Source organism: Thunnus albacares, chromosome 12 (assembly GCF_914725855.1).
Source record: "Thunnus albacares chromosome 12, fThuAlb1.1, whole genome shotgun sequence".
NCBI lineage: Eukaryota > Metazoa > Chordata > Actinopteri > Scombriformes > Scombridae > Thunnus > Thunnus albacares.
Genome location: NC_058117.1, coordinates 631,228 through 657,452, shown reverse-complemented (window position 1 = coordinate 657,452; position 26,225 = coordinate 631,228). Strand labels below are relative to the sequence as shown.

General features: G+C 40.7%; 1 protein-coding gene across 3 annotated transcripts in view; it reads left to right on the top strand.

The window, feature by feature from the left end:
* The window catches only part of tmem68 (transmembrane protein 68), a 35,841-nt gene extending 11,113 nt beyond the window's left edge, over window positions 1-24,728 (top strand). For all 3 annotated transcript variants that reach the window (XM_044367854.1, XM_044367855.1, XM_044367856.1), the window contains 4 exons: window positions 10,379-10,572; window positions 12,254-12,314; window positions 23,492-23,631; window positions 24,097-24,728. In XM_044367854.1, coding sequence (XP_044223789.1) covers window positions 10,379-10,572; window positions 12,254-12,314; window positions 23,492-23,631; window positions 24,097-24,201 — 500 coding nt within the window. In that variant the 3' untranslated portion in view covers window positions 24,202-24,728. The remainder of the gene's footprint in view (window positions 1-10,378; window positions 10,573-12,253; window positions 12,315-23,491; window positions 23,632-24,096) is intronic.
* The last annotated feature ends 1,497 nt before the right edge of the window (window positions 24,729-26,225 follow it).

Below are 26,225 nucleotides of genomic sequence, written 5' to 3'. Positions count from 1 at the left end.
TAGGGCTGTTTTTATTCTCTTCTATTAATGCTGAGTAATAGGCGGCTCTGGCATTACAGAGGGCCTTCCTATATGTTTTAAGACTATCTTGCCAGACTAAGCGAGATTCTTCCACTTTGGTGGAACGCCAAATCCTTTCCAATTTTCGCAATGTTTGCTTTAATTTGCAGGTTTGGGAGTTATACCATGGAGCTAACCTCTTATGTTTTATTATCTTCCTTTTTAAGGGGGCGATGGAGTCGAGTGTTATTCGTAATGAGCCTGCAGCACTGTCAACAAGATTATCAATTTGAGAGGGACTAAAGTTAACATAAGAGTCCTCTGTAGTATTGAAACATGGCATTGAATTCAGCACTGATGGAATTGCTTCCTTAAATTTATCTACAACACTATCAGATAGACATCTAGTGAGGACATTTTTGTCTAATGGTGTGTAATCCAGTAAAAGAATTCAAAAGTTATTAAAAATGATCTGATAAAATAGGATTTTGTGGAAAAATTATTAAATGTTCAATTTCAATCCCATAAGTCAGAACAAGGTCTAGGGTGTGGTTAAGACAGTGAGTGGGATTATTTACACACTGAGAGAAGCCAATTGAGTCTAATAATGAGATTAATGCAGTACTGAGACTATCATTATCGACGTCCACATGAATATTAAAATCACCTACTAGAATTACTTTATCTGTACTAAGGACTAAGTTTGATAAAAACTCTGAGAATTCAGATAGGAATTCAGAGTACGGGCCAGGAGGACAGTACACTATAAGAAGTAGAACCGGCTGTAAAGTTTTCCAGGTTGGCTGAGAGAGACTAAGAACAAGGCTTTCAAATGAGTTATAATTAAATTTAAGTCTAGGGTTGATGATTAGGCTTGAGTTGAAAATGGCTGCAACTCCTCCTTGGCCAGTGTCACGAGGAATGTGTGTATTAATATGACTGGGGGGAGTGGATTAATTTAGGCTGACATATTCTTCATAACACAGCCAGGTTTCAGTACGACAAAGTAAATCAATATGATGATCTGAGATTAAATCGTTTCCTAATACAGCTTTAGATGTCGCCGTGACATTGCCTGTATTCTCCATCAACACAATCAAAATTAATAGATTTTTTCATCAGGCGCTGGGGAACGTAGACACATCAGTTCTCCTCTCAGTTAGCTAAGTAATCCGGTTCTATGTCAGCTTTCACACCCCATACTGCACTGTCCTTGCAGTTGAGTTTCACCTTTTTCGTTCCGTCAACATCACATTATTAACTAACAAAAAATCGATTTTTGACATTTGTGAATCTATTCAGAATCGTATGAGATAAGAATCGAGATGCTTATGTGGGCTGAAGGTCCACTGGTCTGTGTACATCACGGAATGACAATTGCGCGTTTGGGATTTTATCAACCTGGACGTATCTTAATCTACCTGGGTGGGCAGCCCAAGTACAGCCTGTGTATGGGAAACACTGTTATATTGTTTGGTTTATTGAAAAACAGTTCCTCTTCTCCTGGGCTAATACATTTTCTATTAATTGAAAAGCAAAGTTGATTGTTTTGATTTTTTTTTTTCATACTCTATTTTAAGGTTTTATGAGCCATTTAATTTACATTTAAGGTGTACATCCTTTGTGTTGGCTGATTTTATTTTTTGTTTGTGTGACTCAAAGACTTTTGTCAGGATATCTCCTGGCTGGCACACCATAAAATAGAAATAATAGTTACACAAAAAAGCCAACACATAAAAAATTGGCACCTTAGATGGGACCCTCACATAAAAAATTGACTGCCTGAGATGAAAAAAGAAAAATAAGGACCACGTGGGCTAAAATGGCCGCCAGCTGGGATCTGGACAACTTTGTGGAAGGATCCTGCAAGGACCAAACCTTAAGCAGGGAAACTAGTGATAAAGGCATGACTTATTCTTTGTTGGAAACAGAGCTTTGTGGAGAATCCATGCTTCTTCATAAAAGGAAGAACAAATTGAAATCCCACATAACCAACCTTTGGAAAATGAGGAAATCTATGGGTTGGTATCTGCTGAGCACAAGCGCCACAAGGAGGAGCTAAAGAGCTGTTTGTAAAAAAGACCAGAGAAGATTGGAACAGTGCGTATTGCACAACTTAATGAACTGGAGGACAAGATGGATTAACAATTTTAATACACCCATAATGGTAAATTGACTGTACTTGTATAACATCTTTCTAGTCTTCGATTAGTGGACGACCCACTCTACCTCCTGAGCCACATGAGCCCCTGAATCAATGCCCTACTACTGTAAACTGGCGCCTAAAACAATATCATGTCCTAGTAAAGGACCTCAAATCTGTCCTCACCCCAATGGCATCTGCCATACAACATCTGGAGGAGGAAGTGACACACTGTGCAGTCAACACCAATGCATTGTCAGCGGAAATGTCAAGCCCCATCGCTTGTCAACACATCTGCACAGACCCTCTCTGTCAGTCATCAACCATTCAGTCAAGATGCTCAGACTCAATAACAAAGACTGCAGTCCACCATGTACCCTGATGTTCCTGAGGAGGAGCTCATCTGCTGAGTTCACTCTGAAATTCACAATGAGGCCAGGACTATATATCATGGAATAAGCCCAATCAAAACTCACTCTCCAATGTTTGGAAGAATGGTGGACAAGATCCCTTACTATTCTGGGAAAAATGTGAGGATTTTCTGGCTTTACATCCACTTACTGATGTTGAACTTATTGCCACTATCCGCCACGTGCTACATGGAACAGCCCGTGATTGGTGGGATGTTGCACGCCTAGAGATTACCACCTGGACAGAGTTTGAAAAAAAGATTTCAGTCTGCCTCTCTGTCAGAGGATTACCAGGATGAACTGGCAGAGAGAGTCAGTACCCGTATACAAGGGGAAGATGAGAGTATATGGGATTTTGTGTATATATAAACTTAGCACAAAAAGTAAGGAAATTTGTGTTTGGTAGATTATTTCTTTGTTGTAACCATGCATCTTGGCAATAAATACTGGTGGAAAGCCTGTTTATTTCCCTTTTAAATGGTGCCACATTTGTAAGGAACATGCATTTGTGGGATGAGCAGCAGAGCTGAGTATGTCCCACAGCAGAGTGTGACCAGGCTGGTGACCAGCATGAGGAGGAGGTGCCAGGCTGTTGTGGCTGTGTATGGTTCTTCCACACGCTGCGGAGGCTCCTGTTTGTTAAGTGAATAAATTGTTAAATTGCCATGTCTTGTTTCTTCAAACTTCAATCATCCAATCCACCAAACACCAAACAAGAGTCAATGGCAGAATAAGCTGTTTGGCATTGGCAGAGAAGATTTGGCATATATTTCATGGGCGCAACCCACATACTCAGCTCTGCTACTCATCCCACAAATGCATGATCCTTACAAATGTGGCACCATTTAAAAGGGAAATAAACAGGCTTTCCAACGGTATGAGATTTATTGCCAAGAAGCATTGTTACAACAAAGAAATAATCTACCAAACACACATTTCCTTACTTTTTGTGCTAAGTTTATATATATATATACACACATATATACCTCATCAATCTCTAGTCCCTTATGACCTTAACACAAGGACAACTGATCTAAGAATGACTATCATAACTAAGCTGGACAGCCAGCACCTCTGTAGCCGATTACCAAGGCTAAGTGACAAAGTACCCTCTGAAAGTCTGCTAGAGGATGTGAATGCACATGAGCCACAAAGAACATTACCCTCCATGGAGAAGGAGGCTGGAGGCCAAGATCAAGGCAACACAGAGAGAATTTAGTCAACTCTCAGAGCTACAGAAAGGTGTGGGGACGAAAGGGATACCCAGGAAGTACAACAGGCTGTCTATACCTGAGGCACTGGAGACTGCCAAGCAAAGGCTCACAGCTCTGGCTACCCGCCTGAAGAGATACACAGAAGAAACAGAAGCCAGGAGAATAAATAGGATGTTCTCCACTGAACCATCCAAAGTGTACTCTCAGTGGCAAGGTAATAACACAAGAACAGATCCTCCCAGGGCTGAGACTGAACAATACTGGAAGAGCATATGGGTGAAGGAGGCTTCACATAACACCAATGCTCAGTGGCTAGTGGATCTTAGAGCAGACCACAGCAATCTCCCAGAACAAGATCCAGTAACCATTGCGATGGCAGACATCCAAGAACAAGTGTCAGATATGAAGAGCTGGACAGCACCAGGCCTGGACATGATCCACACCTACTGGCTAAAGAAACTGACTGCACTCCATGAACGCCTGGCAGCACAAATGAACCAGCTGCTGATAGATGGGATGCACCCAGAGTGGTTAACCCAAGGGCGGACAGTCCTGATCATGAAGGACCCCCAGAAGGGCACAATCTCATCCAACTACCGGCCAATAACCTGCCTCTGTACAACATGGAAGCTCCTGTCAGGCATCATAGCGGCTAAGATGAATAGGCACATGGCCCAATACATGAGCAGGGCCCAGAAAGGAATTGGTAGTAATACCAGGGGTGCTAAGCACCAGCTACTGGTCGATAGAGCAGTCACCCAAGACTGCAAGACCAGGCAGACCAACCTGTGCACCGCCTGGATTGACTACAAGAAGGTCTATGACTCAATGCCACACACATGGATACTGGAATGCTTGGAAATGTACAACATCAACAGGACACTAAGAGCCTTCATCAAGAACTCAATGGGGCTGTGGAAAACGACTCTGGAGGCCAACTCAAAGCCAATTGCACAAGTTACCATCAAGTGCGACATAAACCAAGGTGATGCACTATCCCAGCTGCTGTTCTGCATAGGCCTGAACCCCCTCAGCCAGATCATCTCAAAGAGCGGCTACGGGTACTGATTCCGAAGTGGAACAACCATCAGTCACCTCCTCTACATGGATGACATCAAGCTGTTTGCCAGGAATGAGCAAGACATCGACTCACTGATCCACCTCACCAGGATCTACAGCAACGACATCGGAATGTCATTCGGACTAGATAAGTGTGGTCGGATGGTATCGAAGAGAGGGAAGGTGATCAGGACCGAGGGGGTTGAGCTACCAGAAGGCAGCATTGCAGATGTTCAGGACAGCTACAAATACCTTGGCATCCCGCAGGCAAATGGGAACCTTGAGGAGGCCGCAAGGAAGTCAGCCACAGCCAAATACCTACATAGAGTAAGGCAGGTCCTGAAAAGTCGGCTGAATGGGAAGAACAAGATACGGGCCATCAAGATGTACGCCCTGCCAGTCATCAGATACCCCACTGGTATAATAAGCTGGCCAAAGGAGGAGATAGAGGCCACTGGGGCGGCTGTGGCTCAGGAGGTAGAGCGGGTCGTCCACTAATCGGAAGATCGGTGGTTCGATTCCCGGCTCCTCCAGTCCACATGCCGATGTGTCCTTGGGCAAGACACTTAACCCCAAAATTGCTCCTGATGGCTGTGCCATCAGTGTATGAATGTGTGTGAATGGTTAGCTTTCTCTGATGGGCAGGTTGGGACTGCATGGTAGCCCCTGTACCCATTCAGTGTATGAATGTGTGTGAATGGGTGAATGTGATTCGTAGTGTAAAAAGCACTTTGAGTGGTCGGAAGACTAGAAAGGCGCTATACAAGTACAGTCCATTTACCATTCACTGATATCAAGACAAGAAAGCTCCTCACAATGCATGGAGGGTTTCATCCCAAGTCCAGCACCCTGAGACTGTACACTAAGCGGAATGAGGGAGGCTGAGGACTGGTGAGTGTCAGAGCCACTGTCCAGGACAAAACAACCAACATCCAGGAATACATCAGGAAGATGGCCCCCAAAGATGAACTGCTAAGTGAATACCTCAGGCAGCAGAAACCCGATGATGCAGAGGAGGAGGAGGAACGATCATGGAGGGACAAGCCCCTACACGGCATGTACCACCGACAGATAGAAGAAGTGGCTGATATCAAGAAATCCTACCAGTGGCTGGAAAAGGCTGGACTGAAGGACAGCACAGAAGCACTAATCATGGCAGCACAAGAACAGGCACTCAGTACAAAATCAATAGAGGCGGGGATCTACCACACCAGACAGGACCCCAGGTGCAGGCTGTGCAAAGATGCTCCTGAGACAGTTCAGCACATCATGGCAGAGTGTAAGGTGCAGGCACGAACAGCGTACATGGAACGCCGTAACCAAGTGGCTGGCATAGTGTACAGGAAAATCTGCACTGAGTATGGGTTGGAGGTCCCAAGGTCAAAATGGAAGACACCTCCTAAGGTGGTTGAGAATGACCAAACCAAGATCCTGCAGGACTTCCAGATCCAGACTGACAAGCTGGTGATGGCTAACCAACCGGACATCGTGTTGATCGACAAACAACAGAAGAAGGCAGTGGTGATAGACGTAGCAATCCCAAGCGACAGTAACATCAAGAAGAAGGAACACGAGAAGATCGAAAAATACCAAGGGCTGAAAGAGGAGCTAGAAAGGATGTGGGGAGTAAAGGCAACAGTGGTGCCAGTGGTAATTGGAGCACTGGGGGCTGTGACCCACAAACTGGGAGAGTGGCTCCAGCAGATTCGGGGTACAACATCTGAGGTCTCTGTCCAGAAGAGCGCAGTCCTCGGAACAGCTAAGATACTGCGCAGAACCCTCAAACTCCCAGGCCTCTGGTAGAGGACCCGAGCTTGAGGAAGACACACCACCACCCCCCCATGGAAGGGGGGTGAGAGGGAGATTTTTTTTTTATATATATATACATAAATAGATCTCTATGCAAAAGATGGAATCCAAAGATCACTGAGCAGGAAGTTGTCGAGTTGACCTTGAAAAACATCAATGTTAAACTGGCTAGTCAGCTAAGGGGCAGCAGTATAACTGCTGTGGAGGCATTGGTTCATCTTGGGCAACAGTTAGAAAATGACAGAGAAAACTAACATCAGTGAATTTGTTCATTCACTGCTGGAATGGATGCTGTCATCCACTCTGCTCATCTGGATGAGGTTGGGAAGAAATAATTGTGTAATCAACTTGAACTGACCACTGATGTCTGCACAGAAGAAGTTGGTTGAACAAATATATTGTACCCTAAAATTCTGCTATACCATGACATGCCAATCACGCAAAAACCATACCGCTGTTCACCTGCAAAACTCCAGGAAATGAAAAGACACATTGAGGAAATGTTGGCAGATCAAATCATTACAACTTCTATGTCACTGTATGCTGCTCCAGTGGTGCTAGTTCCTGAAAAGAACAACCCTAGGTCATGATGCTGTTTGGATTTCAGGAAGCTGAATGCTACAACCCCTATGCCTGATGCCTATTCCATTCCAAATATTTGAGAAATTTTGGAATCACTGGCTGGATCCTCTGTCTTTACTATCATTGACCCCAACAGTGATTACTAGCAGGTGCCAATAGATGAAAATAGCAAGGAAAAAACTGCCTTCATTTGTCCAGGTGGTTTGTTCCAGTGTCAAGTGATGCCTTTTGGTTTGAAAGATGCCCCTGCTATGTTTCAAAGACTTATGGAGCTGGTTTTGGGAGATCTTCTGGGAAAGATTCGCATGGTCTACTTGGATAATATCATCATACATTAATCTTCACTTGAGCAGAATTACTACGATCTGGAAGCTGTTTTGGACAAGCTGTGGAAGACGGGCCTGACCATCAATATGAAGAAATGACAATTCTTCAGAACTTCTTTCAAGTTCCTTGGCCATGTGGTTTCCGTTGCTGGTGTACAAGTGGATGAGGAAAAGAGTCAAGCTGTGCAGGCATTTCCTACACTAAGGAATATCAAAGAACTACAGAGATTACTGGGAATGGCTGGCTGGCACCCCATAATATAAAAATAAAATAATAGTTACACACAAAAGCCATCACAATACCCTAGCAATCACTATGAGTACAGCTGACCTCATTATACTGTATATGCAGTGTATGTTTTGCTTTACTTTTCATTTTGTTGTTTTTAATAGCTTTTGTCATACAAATTTGGATCAAGGTAAAACTAAAAAGTTAAAATTCTCACTCCAATTTTATTTCAATCTTACAGCCATAATGAAAACCCCAGTGTTTAGACTTAAATATTTTAAATTCTTAATTGTAAAACATTTTATGTTCTTAATACTGAAGGTACAGGAAAAAATCTTACTCCAACTAAATACAAAAACCCTTCATGTACTTGCATGTATATATATATAAAATGTATTGCATTTCTATGCAATACACTGATTAACCACACCACACATAACATAGAGGGGTGGGGGGAGGCATAACTGCAGTACCACATAAGTAAACATATTGTAATATTTAGTTGTTTTTAGTGTTTATCTGTATTGGTGATTATGGGGTCTACTTCACATGTAAGGCAAACTAAGTTTCAAAATCATCTCAGATACAGACAAAACAAAAGAAGAAGAAGAAAGAATGAAAAAAACATGATGGAAAAGACAATACCACTTGGGGTATTATTATTATTACTGAGAACTTAATAATGTCATCATCAAGTTTCATGGAAGCGACATGAGGGTACCACAGTGAGGGTAACAATATGACTTTGTTACTGTCCTTTTTAAAGGTACTCCTCCTTTTGTGATTCAGTTCAATTCAAAATACTTTATTTGTCCAAGAGGAATTTGAGGCAAGTGAGTTTACAGACAAGCATACATACATAAAAACAATCTGAAAAATATAAATAAAATATGACAATGTTTGAAAGAGTTGAAACACACAAGGATTAATGGCAGTGAGCTGGCCAAAAATATCTAACACCACAAAGGCACATATTACGTCAGAAGTGTCAAAAGTGCAAGTGCATTTATCCATCTATACACGAGGTAAACTGACCATTTCTTGTACTGTGTCTGTTCACAAGTCTAATGGCTTCTGGAATAAAACCACACTTCCTTCTGTTTGTTTTACATACAGGTAATCTAAAATGCACTCCTGATGGCATTAGATTAACGAAGTCATAGGAAGATGTGTACCCCACACACACGGGGTCATTGATAATCTTATATGCCTTTTTGAGGACTTGTTCAGAATTAAGCTGTACTAGGGATCTTTGTGTTTAGCCAATAATTAATAGGCTTATTGATTGTAGGCTTTTGTCCTTCCACAAAAAAGAGGGGAACACCACAATCATATTATCTAACCAAGACTATGCAATATACAGAGGAGAAGAAGAAAATAGAAAAGTTATTCTGGCCCCATAAGGAGATAAGCAGGGCAGACCACCTCCTTAGGTCTTCTGTTATAGAATTTAGTAGAGACAGAGAATTCAAATCACACCCAAATATTTCATTCTCTCTGGATTCCAGATAAAAGGAAATGGACAAAGGTCAGTACTGTATGTACAACAATTTAATGGTATGGCTTCACTTTTGGGCCAATTTATTTTATAGCCTGAGAAACTGCTAAATGATTTAATCATTTCTAAGACTTTTGGTACAGAGTGTGATGGGGTGTTTGAAATTGTGATCACCTTTAATATCCTTGTCTCTCGAATGGCGTATTCTAACAACTCTAAGGCTAAAATAAACTACAGTGGACATGAGGGACAATCTTGTCTTGTAGAACAATACATTTGAAAGGGAGTTGAGATCAGGCTGTTGCTTTTAATTTATGAAACACATTTATGATAACATGCTCTAATCCTTTATAAGCACCCTGGAACAAAACCATATCTGGAAAGTGGGTAAAACAAATATGGTCTGGTACAACAGTTACAGGTTTTATCCAGTGTGGTGTGTCATAGTGGAGGCCACAGAGTGCTAAGGAGCATTATACCAATTTAATCAGACCTGTTGGTGTGACATTGCCCTCTGTGCACATACTGTATGTGCTACTCACTCACCCTTTCTCTTCTGACTGGGAGTCCACCCTCACTGCACAGACAGTTTCACTGTCATTCATAAAAGCTTTATTTCATACAGAAACATGTTGTTGGTGCTGTCAGGTGGAATTGTGCAGTCAATCCCTGGCATCTTATTATCACCTCTATACATCACACAAGTTGAAAGCTTGAAAGCTCTGAATGGTCAGGGTACAACATGTTGTCTGCCATTAGTCTGCAATTTATGAATCTGTGATCTCCTAATCTGACACAGTGACCATCTCAGAAGACTTAATATCCTGTAGTCTGACCCTGGCATTAACCCTAAAAATCCTCTACAGTAAGTATATGACCGTGTATTTGGTGCTAACTTTCAGCACTTTTTGATACTGTTACTTTGTCATATGAAGAATTTTAGGTGGCACATTCAAATCCATGAAATACAGGTGGGTTTATGTATTTATGTAGGTAAATTGTTCCTCGCTTTTTTTAAGTACCAGCTTTATCTTATCTCTTCTCCCTTACCCTCTGCCCTTTTTTCTTTTATATCCTTACCTTCTCTCATTCTGTCCGGTTCCTCCAGGTTTCAAGTTACTGTTGGAGGTGTTCAGTGTGATCCATGGTCCTCAGGAGGAGTGTGTGCGGGCTCTGAGGAGTGGTCACCTGTTGGGGATTTCTCCAGGAGGAGTGCGGGAGGCTCTGTTCAGTGATGAGACCTACCCTCTCCTCTGGGGCAAACGCAAAGGCTTCGCACAGGTTGCCATTGACTCTCAAGTGGTGCGTTGTCGTTCCTGAAATCTACTGTCACTGTTTGTCAGTACTTTGTTAAAGTTTCGTCCCGGAGTGCATGTCACTGGAGGTTACATTCATATCATACATTTCATTTCCTGTTACATTACATCATAGTGTTTGCCAGTATAGTTGCAGATACTATACTTATATACTTTGCCTTTTCCTGGTGGATTACTTTGTTAAGTTAACGCCAAATTCGACTGTTAACTTCGCGATCGTCACGATAAAAGATGAAAACAGATGCTAACTTTCCAGAGTTGTTAAATCCTGTCTGAGAATTACAAACCACTCTGCAGAGTTTTGGCATCTGATAAGCCTTTATATTCATTAATCTGTAGCTCCAATTCAACTTTCTGGATTGTATTTCATTGTCTCACTGGTACCTTAAAGGATAGGTTCAAACATTTTCAAAATAACACTCCACCAGATGACCAGATGAACACTGAAAGAGGTTTTCCTCACTGTAATCATTCTTCCTGTTCATACTGACCATTAGCAGCTCCCTTCATAATGTACTTACAATGTAAGTGATAGGGGCCAAAATCCACAGTCAGCGCAAAAATGTATTTAAAAGTTTATCAAAAGCTAATATGGAGCTTAAGCCATCCAAATGAATCAAATCAAGTAGATATCTTTCAACATTACACTCTTTTTAGTGCCAAAGTCCCTTTTTTTGTTACTATACTTCCACCACAGCTCAACGGGGAAACAATGTGAACTGTAAATGTGGCAGATATCCCCTTGATATGACTAACTCAGACTGCTCAAGCCTCATATAAGTTTCAGATAAACAAAATGACTGTGTGGACACACTGTGGATTTTTGCCTCCATCACTTACATTGAAAGCACATTTGAAGGGGATCTTTTAATAGCCAGTATGAACAGGAGCAATGATTACTGCAAGGAAAACTTCTTTCACTGTTCATATGGACACCTGATTGTTGTTTTAAGACACACTTGAAAAATTATGAGCCTGTCCTTCAAACAACACGTCCCCACCAACACTTGCACTGTTTTAACACAGGGTGTATTTCAGTCTGAATGCAGACTTTCCTTGACCTTTACAACAGGTATCTGAAGGCTTTTTTTCAGATCTATTGAGTTACTGATTAATGTGATCATCAATGTCAGCTCAGTGAATGAAAGGCAGAATGTGTCATAGTGAAATAAATAAAGGTAAATGATGGACTGGAGTTTCTAATCCTAACAAATCAAATGCTGCATCAACTGCATACAGCAGTTGTGTCTTTTCACATCAGTGTTGCTAGACTCACCACTGTCCTAAAGCATTAAAAACCTGCTGCAGCACTGCTCCTCATTGTCAGTCCATATCCCCCATTTTGCTAAACTTTATATTATTGTGTGTGAAATTCCTATTATTTATTGTTTGTATTCCATAGCACAGGACACACCCTACATGCATTAACATTTTTATTTTTATCTTTTTTATTACTTCAATTAAAGTGAAAATTGTCTATATGGAATACTATTTTTTAATTTCTATGAACTGTTTGGACAGTCAGTCCAGTCCAGGAGCACTACAGTAGCAGACAAGTAGCCAACTTTTTTAGTTATAATTTGCATAGGGACACATGTAATTCTGCTGTGTAGAAAGACTCCCTCTCTAATCTTCTCAATCTCTCCTATCTGCTCTCTGTCTTTCAGCCAGTAATTCCAATGTTTACTCAAAATGTCCGGGAAGGCTTCAGATCTCTGGGAACACTCAGTAAGTGTAGAGAAAAGTAAAAATCACCAATATAACATCACCCACCCCCACCCCCCACCGCCCTCTCTCTCTCTCTCTCTCTCTCTCTCTCTCTCTCTCTCTCTCTCTCTCTCTCTCCATCCCCCTCTCTATTTAATTCAATTCAATTCAGTAAGCTTTATAGGCATTAATGTCAGATGAACAATATTGCCAGAGCATCAAGGATAATACACTTCATTAACTAAAATAAAATCAATTAATAAATAAAAAAGAAAAGAGAAAATGACAGGAAACATTAAATATGTGTTTTGTGTGTGTGGGGGTGGGTGTATGCGTACTTCTTTGTATGTGTTTATGAAAGATTGTTAGATGACTGAAGATTTGGCCCATCTAACTTTACAATTACTCCTTAGACCACTGTGTGTGTGTGTGTGTGTGTGTGTGTGTGTGTGTGTGTGTGTGTGTGTGTGTGTGTGTGTCTATGCGTACCTCTACTGTATAGTTACATTCACTTTGAATAATCACATTTACAGATGAATAATATTGCTAAAATGTCAAAGATAATACAGTTCAATAATGAAATGAAAAATACAATTCATCAGATAATATTAAAAAACAAAGAACAAGAAAACATGTTTTGTCAGTGTGTGTCACTCTACTATATTGATTTGATTTATTGAACAGGACAGTGTGTAGTATTAAGCATAAATGATGCACTGCACCAGAGTTAGCTTGAAGCTAAATTGCATCTGTAGTCCATTACAATCAAAACATACAACAGCACAACAACAAACAGTTGTTGGGCGGCTGTGGCTCAGCAGGTAGAGCGGGTCGTCCATTAATCGGAAGATCGGCGGATTGATTCCCAGCTCCTCCAGTCCACATGCCGATGTGTCCTAGGGCAAGATACTTAACCCCAAATTGCTCCTGATGGCGGCGCCATCAATGTATGAATCTATGTGAATGGTTAGTTTCCTCTGATGGGCAGGTTGGGACCTTGCATGGTAGCCCCTGTACCCATTCAGCGTATGAATGTTTGTGAATGGGTGAATGTGATTCGTAGTGTAAAAGCGCTTTAAGTGGTCAGAAGACTAGAAAGGCGCTATACAAGTACAGTCCATTTATCATTTACCATTTTACAAACCCAAAAAAAATCAAAAACAAAAAAACAAACAAAAAAAAACCCCACAAAGAGAACAAACACACCATACAAAATACAAAGCTACACATAACAGCACATCACATACACCCACAATGTCAATTAAAAATTAATAATGTAAACTACGCTCAGTGGTCACATAGCTGATTCGTCTTTAGTTGATTTTTTAATTTGGCCTTGAATGTATTGATGGAACTACAGTTCTTCATATAATCAGGTAGGGCATTCCACTAAGTGGTGGCTTTCACACAGAAAGCTGACTGCCCAAATGCAGTGCGACAAAATGGTATGGTACAATCTTGTATAGAGGATATTCTGGAGGATCTAATAGAACTTACTGAGCGAGTGTACACAAAGTCACATAGTGGAGGAGAGGCCAAACCATTTAAAATTTTATAAACTAGGCACAAATTTGGGAATAATCTAAAATTTTAAAAGCTAAGTAAATTGTATTTCTCCAGTACCCTACAGTGATGGAAATGCATTGGCTTTTTGTCCAGAGTTTTTAGAGTTTGTTTGTATAAGGACTCAAGAGGTTTTATGGCTGTACCTCCAGCCTGCCCCCAACATGTGATGCAATAATACATATGGGAAAGAATCAAGCATGCATAAATATCTTGGCTGCGTCCAAAGAGAGACAGTTTCTTATGTGTCTAAAATTTGCTAAGTTGTACTTCATGGTTTTAACCGTTTTTTTAAACATGTTTCTTTAAGTTCAAATTTGGATCCAGTGTCACACCAAGATATTTAAAATCAGTAACTATGTCAATTTTTTCACCTTTGATGAGAATATCAGCGTTAGGAGGTTGTACCATAGTCTTAGAGAAAAACATACCCTTTGTCTTGTTTACATTTAGACTCAGACATGATTGATTAAGCCAATATGTGATCCTTTCCATTGCAATCATTAGCTTTGCAGCAGCTAACTCAGCTGTTTTTGCTTGTGTGTACACAACGATGTAATCTTCATATATTTGTAGCTCTGCATCATGACACTGTTGAGGGAGATCATTAATATATGGGCTAAATAATAGGGGACCTAACACTGACCCTTGTGGAACACCCATTGTGCACTTCATGTGACTGGACAGTGTGTCATTCATTTTAACACATTGTCTCCTATTAGATAAATATGAAGACATCCTTGCCAGTGCTCTAGATGAGAAGTTAAATTTAGAGAGTTTAGATATTAAAACATCATGATTGAGTGTGTGGAATGCTTTACGCAGATCTAAAAATACAGCACCAACTACTCGATTACTCGATTACTACCCGATTGAATTTGCTCTATCAAGTGCAAGGTAGCAGTTTCGGTGGAATGATTTACTCTAAAGCCAAATTGCATACAATGTAGACCAAAATTGCTTGTATTAAGAAATGTTGTCAGTTGTTTAATGACAACTTTTTCAGCAACCTTTGAGAGTACTGGAAGTACACTTATTGGTCTGTAGTTACTGGAAGTATATATTAGTATATTATTAGTTCATTATAGTCACATGTACTGTATAGTGCTTCCACTGGCAGGACTATGTAAGGTCACAATGTTGCCAAAGCTTAAAAACACTGTTAAATTAAGGAAATACAATGATAATATGACATTTACAATAGTAAATCAGTGATGTTTTAATGAGTCCCTCAGTTTGTGACATGCAGTCACATATTGCGCAGCTAAGTTTGCTGCATGTTTTTGAATTGCATGTTCTAATAGAATCTGTTGCTTTTTTACTGTTATCTAGCTTTGTAAAGTTTGGAATTAATTCTTAAAGTATTATTATATTTGTATATATTATTATATATGTCACATTTTAAGAGGAAGTGCATCTCTGTCTTTACCTCACCTGTCGTGCAGTGACCACATACTCTTTTCTCTGCAGCCATGACTTGTGTCGTCCTGTCTCTATGGCTGACTGTGGTAACTCAGTCTGTGTTTGGTCAGGATCTGTCTCTACTTTGTATCCCTGACTTTGAAAAGATACTCTGCCAATTTATATTCATGGTTTCGGGTCAGGTAGCAGTTGAGTTTGTTTTGAGTTTTGGTTTGATTGGTCCATTGTTTCAGATAGTCATCTTTTGTTAGTTTAATAATTTGGTTGACTCTGATTGGTGGTTGTAAAGCAGTGCTGGTCTGAGGTGGAGCAGTATTGGGTATTTTTTGATCAGTAAGTCTCAGGACCAGCTGACAGAAGGGACTGTTTTGGGGGTTCAGTTCCTGGGTTAAAATTAAAGTGTTCTTTTTTTAATGTTAATAATCAATGGGTACTTCTGCCCTGCATGCATTAGTTGGTGTTTTTCTTTGGATGTTTGATATGAACCTACAGATTTCTGCATGCAGAGTCTCTATGGGGTGCTTGTCCCATCTAGTGTACTCCTAAACTCTGAGTGGACCCCAAACTTCACTACCATAAAAGGCGATTGGTTGGATTATACTATCAAATATTTTTGTCCAACTTCTAATTGGCATGTTTATGTTATAAAATTTTCTTCTAATTGCATGAAATGCTTTACATGCTTTTTGTTTCAGTGAATTGCCAGACTAAAGTAACCTGAGGCACTGATTCTGAGCCCCAGGTAAATCATAGAATAGGCTCTGATCTAGATGGGTGTTAGTTTGAACTGATATTTGATTTTCTGAGATTTGGCCTTCTTTTGGATGATTTTAGAATTGTTAAAGTTCACTGTCAGGGCTCAGGTCTGACAGCACTGCTCCAGGAGGTCCAGGTGCTGCTGTAGCCCTTGAGCGGGAATTTAACTTCTTTATTGATAAGGGTTAGGCCAGGGGTTCCAGACTGCTCCAACAGTACTGCCAAGTCACTCATGTAGGTGTTAAGTAGAGTTGGAGACAAGCTGTTGCTCTGAAAGACGCCTCTCCCTTGAGTGAAGAGATCTGTAGTTTTGAAGTCAATTTTTACTCCACACTTATTACTGACATACATTGACTTAAATGTTTACCCCTCACACCAATTTTGAATCTTATAATATAATCCCTCTTCCCAATTAGAATCAGAAACCTTTTTTTAAGTCAATGAAACATGCAGAAATTTTATCCTTAGTTTTTGGTGTACGTGATGATTAATTAGAGTGTGTATAGTGTAAACATGGTCAGTAGTGTGGTGATTTTGTAAAAAGCCAATTTGCCCTTTACTCAGGACATTGTGTTCCGTAAGGAAGGCCAGCATCCGGGCATTGATAATGCTGCAAAAACACTTTCCCAGATTACTGCTCTCACAGATGCCTTGGTAGTTGTTAGGGTCAAATTTATCTCCACTCTTATGTATTGGGGAAATAAGCCCCCAGCTCCAGATCTCAGGAAAGCAACCTGATTGAAGAACAAGATTGAACAACTGAAGCAGGACCTGTTTCAGCTCAGGGTTGCTGTGTTTCAACATCTCTGTCCTGATGCCACTGGCTCCACATGCTTTCCAAGACTAGTTTTGTATGCTGTTTTCTAATTCTTTCATTGTAATTAGGTAATCAGGGGGGTTCTGATTATTTTTGATTGTTGATTCAAGGATTGTCAATTTTTCCCTAATTTGTTTCTGTTCATGATTGTTAGGTGAAATTTGCTAATGTAGTTTTTCAAAATGTTCTTTCCAAATGTTACCATTTTGTAGGGCCAAGTTGTCTTTTTTGTTGTTCAAGTTGTTCCATCTCTCCCAGAACTGATTTTGATCAATGGACTCCTCAATTTCTATTAGTTTCTGTTCATGATATTGTTTTTTCTTGTTTTATTATCTGTATTCTCTCAGTGTTTCAACATAATTTTGTGGCAGGTCTGTGTTTTGTGGCTGATGGTGTTTTAGGTTGGACTGCTGTCTTAATTAAAGCTGCAAGCAGCATTGAACGGGCCTTCGCAGCCTTGCGCACGTCAGGGCACGGTGCAGTCCTAGGGCTTCTGTCACAGGCATGTAGATGTCTCCAGACCTGGGCTGACAGGTCTGACTTTACAAACATGTGAAGTTCAGTGCAGACTGGAGCATGTACAATAAAGTTATAGCAATTTCCTCTGTCATGGCGAAACATCAAATCTCAACGGTGTGAGGATGACAATTTTCTGCAGGGTGAGACATGTCTGTCGTGCTCACCCCTGTGTCATCAAAATTATGCAAGTTTTGGGCCCATTCACTTTAATTTCAATAAATAAATTTTTAACTTTAAAACTTTTTATGAGTTTGTGTGTAAAAGAAATTCACTTCCTAATTTTCATCGTCTATTTTTAGAAAAGGAAAGACTTTTAACCCACATGACTTGGTCAAAGTTTGATTGAAATGTGTACTGTCAGGTGTGGAGAGACAATAAGTAACTGCAGCTGGACACAGAAAAATACTTATATTTTTGAATGGAGACTGTGAGCGAACCCACACCTTTTTGAACATTTAATGCTTCCACATAGTTTTAGATACAAACTTCATTTGAACTTTAAATGAGTCACAAGACTTTGACCTACAAATCTTGAATTTACATGTGTTTTCTATCCTTCACTGTTCAGGGCGTGGCACAGTCCAAAGGCCTTGTGTAACAAGCATGTAGATGTTGTCAGACCTGGGCTGAAATGTGTACTGTCAGGTGTGTAGAGACAATAAGTAACTGCAGCACTTTATCACTAAACTGTCACTCTCAATCTATTTTTTACCCTTCCCTCTACAGTTGATATACAGCGACATGATGTTTATTTAATGCGTGTTTTCTAGCACCATATAATGGACACAGGAAATGATATTTAACTCCTTCATGCCATGTTAGATAACAGACAACTAAAGTTACACGTCTTTGTCCAGCAAGTACTCGTGGCACTGTACATTTAAATGTAGGACAGACATGAAGTGCAATCAGGCAGATTCCCAGAGCCATGGAGACAAGCTTTGTGATTCATCAGCTTCCAGAAAGTCCAAGAAAATGCCATTTTATTGACGTGCTACTGGTGGCTCGATTACTGGGCGTTGTGATGGCCTGATGACGTGTCATCACGCAAGCTTACAAAAACAGCCTGCTTGAGCTTGGCTCTTCCTACTTGGACACACCGACATCGAGGGAAGATGTGTTTTCATCTCTGTTACCTTTGAGACTTGATGTTTCACCATGACAGAGGAAGTTGCTATAACTTTATTGTACATATTCCAGTCTGCACCAAACTTTACATGTTTGATAAGAGTCCTGGCCTGAACACGTCCACATGACAATATTCCATCAGTGATGCATACTGGCTGAATAGCGCCCCCTACGAAATTGCAGCAAAGCAGTCCCAGCAGCAGGCAAAATAGTAGACAAATCTCCTTCTTGCGTTGTCTGAAAACAGCCGGGGTCTGAAGACATCTACATGCTCGTGACAGAAGACCTTTGATTGCGTCGTGGCCCAACGTGCATGGAGGCGCGAGGGCCCGTTCATCACTGCTTACATCTTTAATTATCTTGCCACTTCAGACCTGAATTTGACCCCCTAAACATGTTCAAAAACTCACCAAATTTGGCACACACATCAGGTCTGGTGAAAAATTTGATAAAATGTAAAAATTATCCCCCTAAGTGCCAAAATGTGCTCGATAGTGCCACCTATGTATCTAAAATGGCTGCCACGGCCTGTAGGAATGTCGTAGAGAGATCGAACCAAAACTCAATTATTCGTCTCAACTAGACCTACAAATCATACGCGACAACCCTGACCTAAATCCAACAGGAAGTCCGCAATATGCCCATCAAAGTACGACTTTGCGCCAATTTTGGACCCCCAAGAAACGCTATCTCCTCCTAGGGCGTTAATGGTATCGGCTTCAAACTTGAATACATGTCTTATGACACTGTGCTGAACAAACGTAATAAAAACTTTGTAATAACTTGAACGGTTTAGATATTGTAAGCCCTGAAAGTTGTAGTGCCACATCATACCTTACCTTACAATGTAAAGCAATGGGGAGGCAATCTATAGGCATGGGAGGGAGAGAGAGAGAGAATGGGAGCTCATTGAGTGAGAGTGACAGTTTAGTGATGAAGTGCTGCAGAAAAATAAAATCAAAACTAAAATTTGTAGCTCTGTACTGCAGTTTTTCCTTTATTAGGGCCCAAGCACCTAGTGGTTCGCTCACACTCTCCATTCAAATATGAGTATTTTTCTGTGTCCAGCTGCAGTTACTTATTGTCTCTGCACACCTGACAGTACACATGTCAATCAAACTTTCAAAATAAAAGCACACCACACCACACCAGAAATATCCCTCTTTTTTAAAAAGCAAAATGATCTGATCCCGACGGGCCAGAGTGTAGGGTCCCGACCAACACTGCTTGCAGCTTTAATTTATTTTTGTAACAGCCATGTTTAATTGGTTTGATTGAAACTGTAAAGAGCGGAATGTGTTAATCAGACCAGTGATTTCAGATGAAGTCATTATATCTTTAAATCTAACTTCACCATCAGGATTCCATTTTTATTGATTTTTTATTTTATGTAATTTACAGGGCCCAGGTTATGTTATTTTCTTGTAAAGTTGTGAAGGTGGTCTTATATATAAACTTACCTGGCAGTTCTCTGATAGTGGGGTCTGTGGTCTGACAGTGACTGCGTTGGTGAGGGAGAGGTTTATGTCAGTGATGGCGTAGTCAACTACACTAGTCCCAAGAGCTGAACAATATGTGAACCTCCCCAAAGAGTCCCCTTTCATCCTGCCATTAAGCATATACAGACCTATGGAGCGACAGAGATGCACTAGTTCTTTCCCCATTTTGTTCACAATGTGGTCTTGATTGTGTCTGTGGCTGGTGGTGGGGCTGAGGTGTAGAGAGGGCTGTCCAAAGATGTGGCTGTTACCAGCAGGATCCACTATGTCAGGCTCACATCCTGTTCTGGCATTTAAATCTCCCACTAACAGGACATTGCCCTGGGCCTGGTAGTGTCCAATCTCTTTATGGAGATTTTCAAAAATTTTTAAACATAAAAGGGGGGGGGGGCGTAGGCCGCACAGGCTGCTGCAGCCCTCTTTATACCACACAATAACCCCACCTGAATCTCTCCTGTCATATGTGTTTCTGTTTGAGAGATGAGTAATATCTCTCTATAGTCTGAGGGACAGTGGGTGCCTGTGTCGTCTTGACACCATGTTTCTAATAATATGACAATATTTTGACTTCTAATGCTAGACATGAATTCTGGGTCTGTTCTCTTCAGTCCAAAAGCTGAATAGTACAGACCCTGAATTCATCTCTAGCAGTAGGTTCACATTTAAATTCAATTCAGTGGTGATTCAATACAGAAACAACAGAATAAAATCGAGAACTATTCATGGGTTAGGGTCAGATAAACCATGAAAAAAAAGAAGGCAACAGCCTGTTTTTGTTTTTTTTTCCAACCAAGAATCTTAAAGATGACTTGTAGCAATTGCTTCACTTTTCCGATGTCTGAGTGGTTGGCCACTATCTGTGCATAGGTAGGCTGCATCCCAGGGAGTGGCATGGCTTGAACCATGTCAGCCTGTGCTTCCACATGGTATGCTGCTCCAGATATGTGCTCTTGAGTTCTGGTACCACTCCCTGCCTGATTTATAGTGGGCGGGGTTCTGCCAGTTTAAGCTCCTCTTAGCTGGACTCTGGTTTCCTGATCTCCAGTTGGTTGGGCTCTGGTAGGCTGGGCTCCAGCAGGCCGAATTCTGGTAGGCTCGGCTACAGCAGGCTGAAATCTGGGATGCTGGGCTCCAGTAGGCCGAATTCTGGCAGGCTGGGCTCTAGCAGGCAGAAATTCTTATAGGCCTGGCTCTGGTCAGGTAGGCTCTGGTAGACTGGGCTGATAACCGTCTCCTCTCTCTTTGGTCAGTGTGGTGTGTGCTGGTGTCCATGGATGAGCTGTGGTGGGGTGTGGGTCTGAAGGATCTCCGTTGCCCGTTGTCCTTCTGAGGTCCTCAGCAAACATCCAGACAGGATCCCAGTCTAAGTGGATGGGGTCATACAGGTGTTCATATGTCAGAGTGGCCATGACAGAGGAGTTGGAGGGCTTTGTCAGTTTGAGGACACCAAAACTTCCCCACACTGTGATGAGGGAACAGCTTTTTGCATTCCAGGAATTTGCCATTGGAGTCAATAAGGATTGCAGTTTTAAGGTGCTGGTGACAGAGTGGTCCCTGTTCCTCTGTGATTGGCTCAACTTTGGCTGAGTAAGAGGCTGTGTCTAAGGCTGGAGGTGCAGTGCTGTGTTGTGTAGGGCTGGTTCATCTGGTCTGTGGTGCTGCCTGTTTGCTGGGGCCAGTCTGTGGAGGGCTGCCCTGTGTTCTCTCTCACGCTCTCTCTCTGTGAGGTTTAAATTTATCAATATTTCCCCATATGTTGATATTTATTTCCACCTTTTTTATTTAAAAAAACAAACCTAAATTTTATCTGTATTAAGTCATTCTTTATTTCACATTGAATATAACTAAAACTTTGCTTTTGATTTACAACTTAACATATTATTTAATACAATAAAAAATGAAAATGGCATGGCCAAAAATATTGGTACCCTTAACTTAATATTTTGTAGCACAGTCTTTGGAGGCAACAACTGCAGTCAAGTGCTTTCTGTAACTCTGAATAAGGTTTTTACACTTCTCCACTGGTAGTTCAGCCCACTCTTCAAACTGCTCCAGTTCTCGCAGGTTTGATGGGGTCTTCCAACTGCAAGTTTCAGTTCTTTCCACTGATGTCCAATGGGATTCAGATCAGGACTCATAGCAGGCCACTTCAGAACGGTCCAACGTTTTCTTCTCATCCAGTCTTGGGTGCTTTTTAATGTATGTTTGGAGTTGTTATCATGCTGGACCTGTGACTAAGACACAGCAGAAGACAGCTTGTCTTCTGATTTCAGGCACCCAGTGCCTGAGGCAACCCCAAAACATCACTGAGCTTCCTCCTTGTTTCACAGTAGGCATGGTGTTCTTTTCTATGAAGGCTTCATTTTTTCTTCTGTAAACATAGGGTTGGTGTGATTTACAAAAAAAGCTCTAATTTTGTTTCATCTGTCCAAAGCGTGATCTCCCAGAAGGACTGTGGCTTGTTAACATGCATTTTGGCAAAGTCCAGTCTGACTTTTTTGTCTCCCTCTTACAAGTGGCGTCTTCCTGTTTCTTCTATCATGGAGCCCATTTTCATTCAGACAGTGATGGATGGTGCGAAACTATTGTACCTTGAACTTGAAGGTCAGCTTGGATCTGTATTGAAGTATCTGTATTTTCCTCTTGCAACCCCGTCGAGAGATATTGGCTATAGTTCCATGGGCCTTAAACTTCTCATTAATATTGGCGACAGTGGTCACAGGAACATCAAGCTCTTTGGAGATGGTCTTGTAACCTTTACGTTGACCATTCTTGGCTATTACCTTTTGGCTAATGTCTTCAGACCACTCTCTAGTTTTCCTTTTGTTTTCCATGTTCAATGTGATGCACACAGTGGCACAAAACAGCAGAGTGAGTAATTTTCTCCTTTTAAACTGGCTGCATGAGTGAGATGGAAAAGATTGAAAACTCCTGTGATACTAATTAAAACAAAATAGTCTGCTTAGAGTATCACTACAAATCAATTGTTTCTTACAACTTCTAAAGGGAACCAATAATTTTGTCCAGGCTATTTTAGAATGTCTTTGCAGAATAAGCATGAATTCAGTTATTTTCACAACTTTTTTGTTTTGTTCCACAGCAAACCAAACAGACATGCACTGATAATAAAATATCTTTTAATTTCAACACTGTTCAGGGCAAATGGTGTATTATTTTAATAAAATGCAGGGGTACCAATAATTTCGGCCATGTCTGTATGGAACAGAGGAAACATAAATCAGGCCTTGGTTACACACACACACACACACTGGCTAGTAGGATCAATTCATTGTTGGTTTGCATCTGCACTTGGAGCTTGTTGACAAAAAGAGAAATATAAAATATCACTGGCGTTATCCTCAGGATAGGGTGGTAGCAGGGAGAGAGTGCTGATTTGACCCAGGTGTATATGAATCTGATGGTAACCTCTTCTTTTGTCATTGTCTTATCTGAATCCTTTTTCTCTATGTAACATGCTCCTTCTTTCTATCCAGGATTTTTCCGCTGGGTGTATGAAAGATTTCGTCTCCCTGCAGCCCCTGTTTATGGTGGATTCCCTGTGAAGTTTCGGACCTTCCTTGGTGATCCCATCCCATATGACCCTAACATAAACGCTACAGAGCTGGCAGAGAAAGTAAGTGAGCTGAAGCTGCACTGGGAACTACAATTCTTTCTTTCTCTTTTATTTCCACCTTAAAGAAGGAAGGAAGGAAGCCAAAGCTGATTAATATTACTTAAATAACATCCAGTGCAGCACCACAGCTGTATAAAGAAGTGGAGGAGGTGTGGAGACAGGGTCAAAAGTAATGAATGTGATAACCAACAATATAAATATCAAAGAATGAATTAATATTTGTAGGCACCTCAATACTAAACACGACTGCTAGCCTGCAGCTAACAATCTGCCTAACTGCCTACTGCCAGAATTTGAACTAAAATTTCAAATTCTGCTAAACTATAAATCACCACTCTGCTTGCTACTAAATTTGAGGGGAGTCCTGCAGGATGTTGCAATAATGTAAGCTGTTTCACAAAACACCAATAATTCACACATAGTGCTAACTAGTTGCTAACTAAGTTTATATCATTTGCTTTGCAGGTGCAGCAGGCAGTCCAGTCTCTGATAGACAAACACCAGCAGATCCCAGGGAACATTCTGAGAGCCTTATTGGAGAGATTCCACACCAAATACAAGTGTGATTAACAGCAGCTATACAACAACAGAGACAAACTGTCCAGTGTGTGACCAAAACAGCATGTGACATTGGCTCAGATGACTGCAGGGTGCACAGGTTTGGTGGCCTAATGTGTTGGGATATTTGCACAGCTCTCTTCACTGCCCCCAAACACCACAGACTGCAGCTGAGTTTCCTTTTACATACATGTTCTTCGTGTCACATGTTTCTGATGTATTCATGTGTACATTGACTTTCCTCTTCTTCTGCTCATTCCCAAGATGAATCTGTTTAAAGCCAGACTTCCTCACGTTGGGATATTGGACTTGACATATATCATACCTCAAAATTACGTAAAGTTGCTTTCTTTTGTTATGATATTTTTGTCTTGATTAGTTACATCATGAGCAGTTAAAGATGGGCCTCTGGACTGAACAGTGAGCTGACTGGTTGGTGGTTAAACTTCTGGTTAGATGTATTTGGTCATTGTATCTGTTTAAATTTACATACATGGGATTCAGGCAATTTATTTATTAAAGAATGTGATATAAGTACATTTAGGACAGCAAGAGATTCATAACATGGGTCAGTCAATACATTAAGTAAGTTGTTCAGGCCTATGAATTGCAGTTACGATGCAGACACTTGCTGGTAGTGCTAGAACAGCACTTTATGTTTGCACAATTTCAGTTTCACTTGATTTAGAGCAAACAATGGAAATGCATTGTTTGCAATACACACTAATTTCTATCTGTGGGGCCCAGGGATCAGGCTTACATGAGGGTTTTAACAGGAAGACCAGACAGAGCTCAACCAGTGCTTAAGGCTGGCCCACAATCAAAGGCTTTTTGGTTTTGTGAGATTTAAGTTCGAGTTTCATGGGTGAATCCGTATCATAGTTGTTCCAGGAACATGCACTGACCTAAAGGAGTATGACGACAAACTGTAGACGAGGTTACCTTGTGTCCCACATCTACAATAGAAAACAACATTCTCAAATATCATAGAGATCATACAGTGTTATGATTGCATAAATTCCAGTGGTTTTTCCCTATTCCTCTTCTTCTACATGTCAGCATGCAGTTAATGGTAAAGCTTTATTTTACAGGTCTTTCACTGAACCTTTAATTTCTCCTTGCATGTATTGTAAACTCCACTGACCTACACTCTTCCATGTAACTACTACATTATTTCCTAAACCCTCAAATGATCGGGTATTTACCAACTAATAATTAGTCATTTAATAGCTACATACCAGCTAATTGATGTTCCCAGAAATTGAGGGACCCTTAAAATAAAGCAATACTTAAGTAACCTGTAAAAATATGGATGAGTTTTTCTACAGTTTGGCCCTCAGCAGAGGCTGGACAAAATGACCAGAACACATGACAGTGAAATTCAATTTAGTATAACAAAATAACGCCACAGAAGTGTTGATTCATCTCTTGGTAATTTGTGAAGGTGTAGTTTATATTGTATCAAATTATATTATATTGTAGGGTGTTTCTATTATATTTTCCATGGTTGCACAAATATCTGTTGTTTCCAATGTAATTGAGCTTCAAAGTGAACCAAATCACAGGTACGTGGATGATGACTCAAGGCACGATTCTTTCTACAAAGAAGATACGTGGGAATGCTTTAAATTAGTTTTATTGTCAGTGAGCCGTCCATTACAGAGAGATTATTTCTGAAATGACAAGGTATACCCTAAATCCAAGAGTTAATCCAGACTCTACTGTCTGGAAGGACTTTTAAGGGTTTGCAGTGTCTGAACATCTCATGTTTCTTGCTCCCAATTAGCAAACCTTTAATATTTAGGATATGTGTTGTTACTGTTGCCAGCAGTGGCTCAGCAGGAATTGTAACCAGCTTTTTCTGAACTAACTAGTTCATTAACAGAAACTTAACTGACAACAACTGAAGTTACTGTCAGGACTTCCTGCTTTTTTTCTGTTTCATATCATTGTAAACTCTATGTATTATTGGACGTTGGTCAGACAAAACAAAACATTTGAAATATCTGGTTTTACCACTCTGGGAACTTGTGATG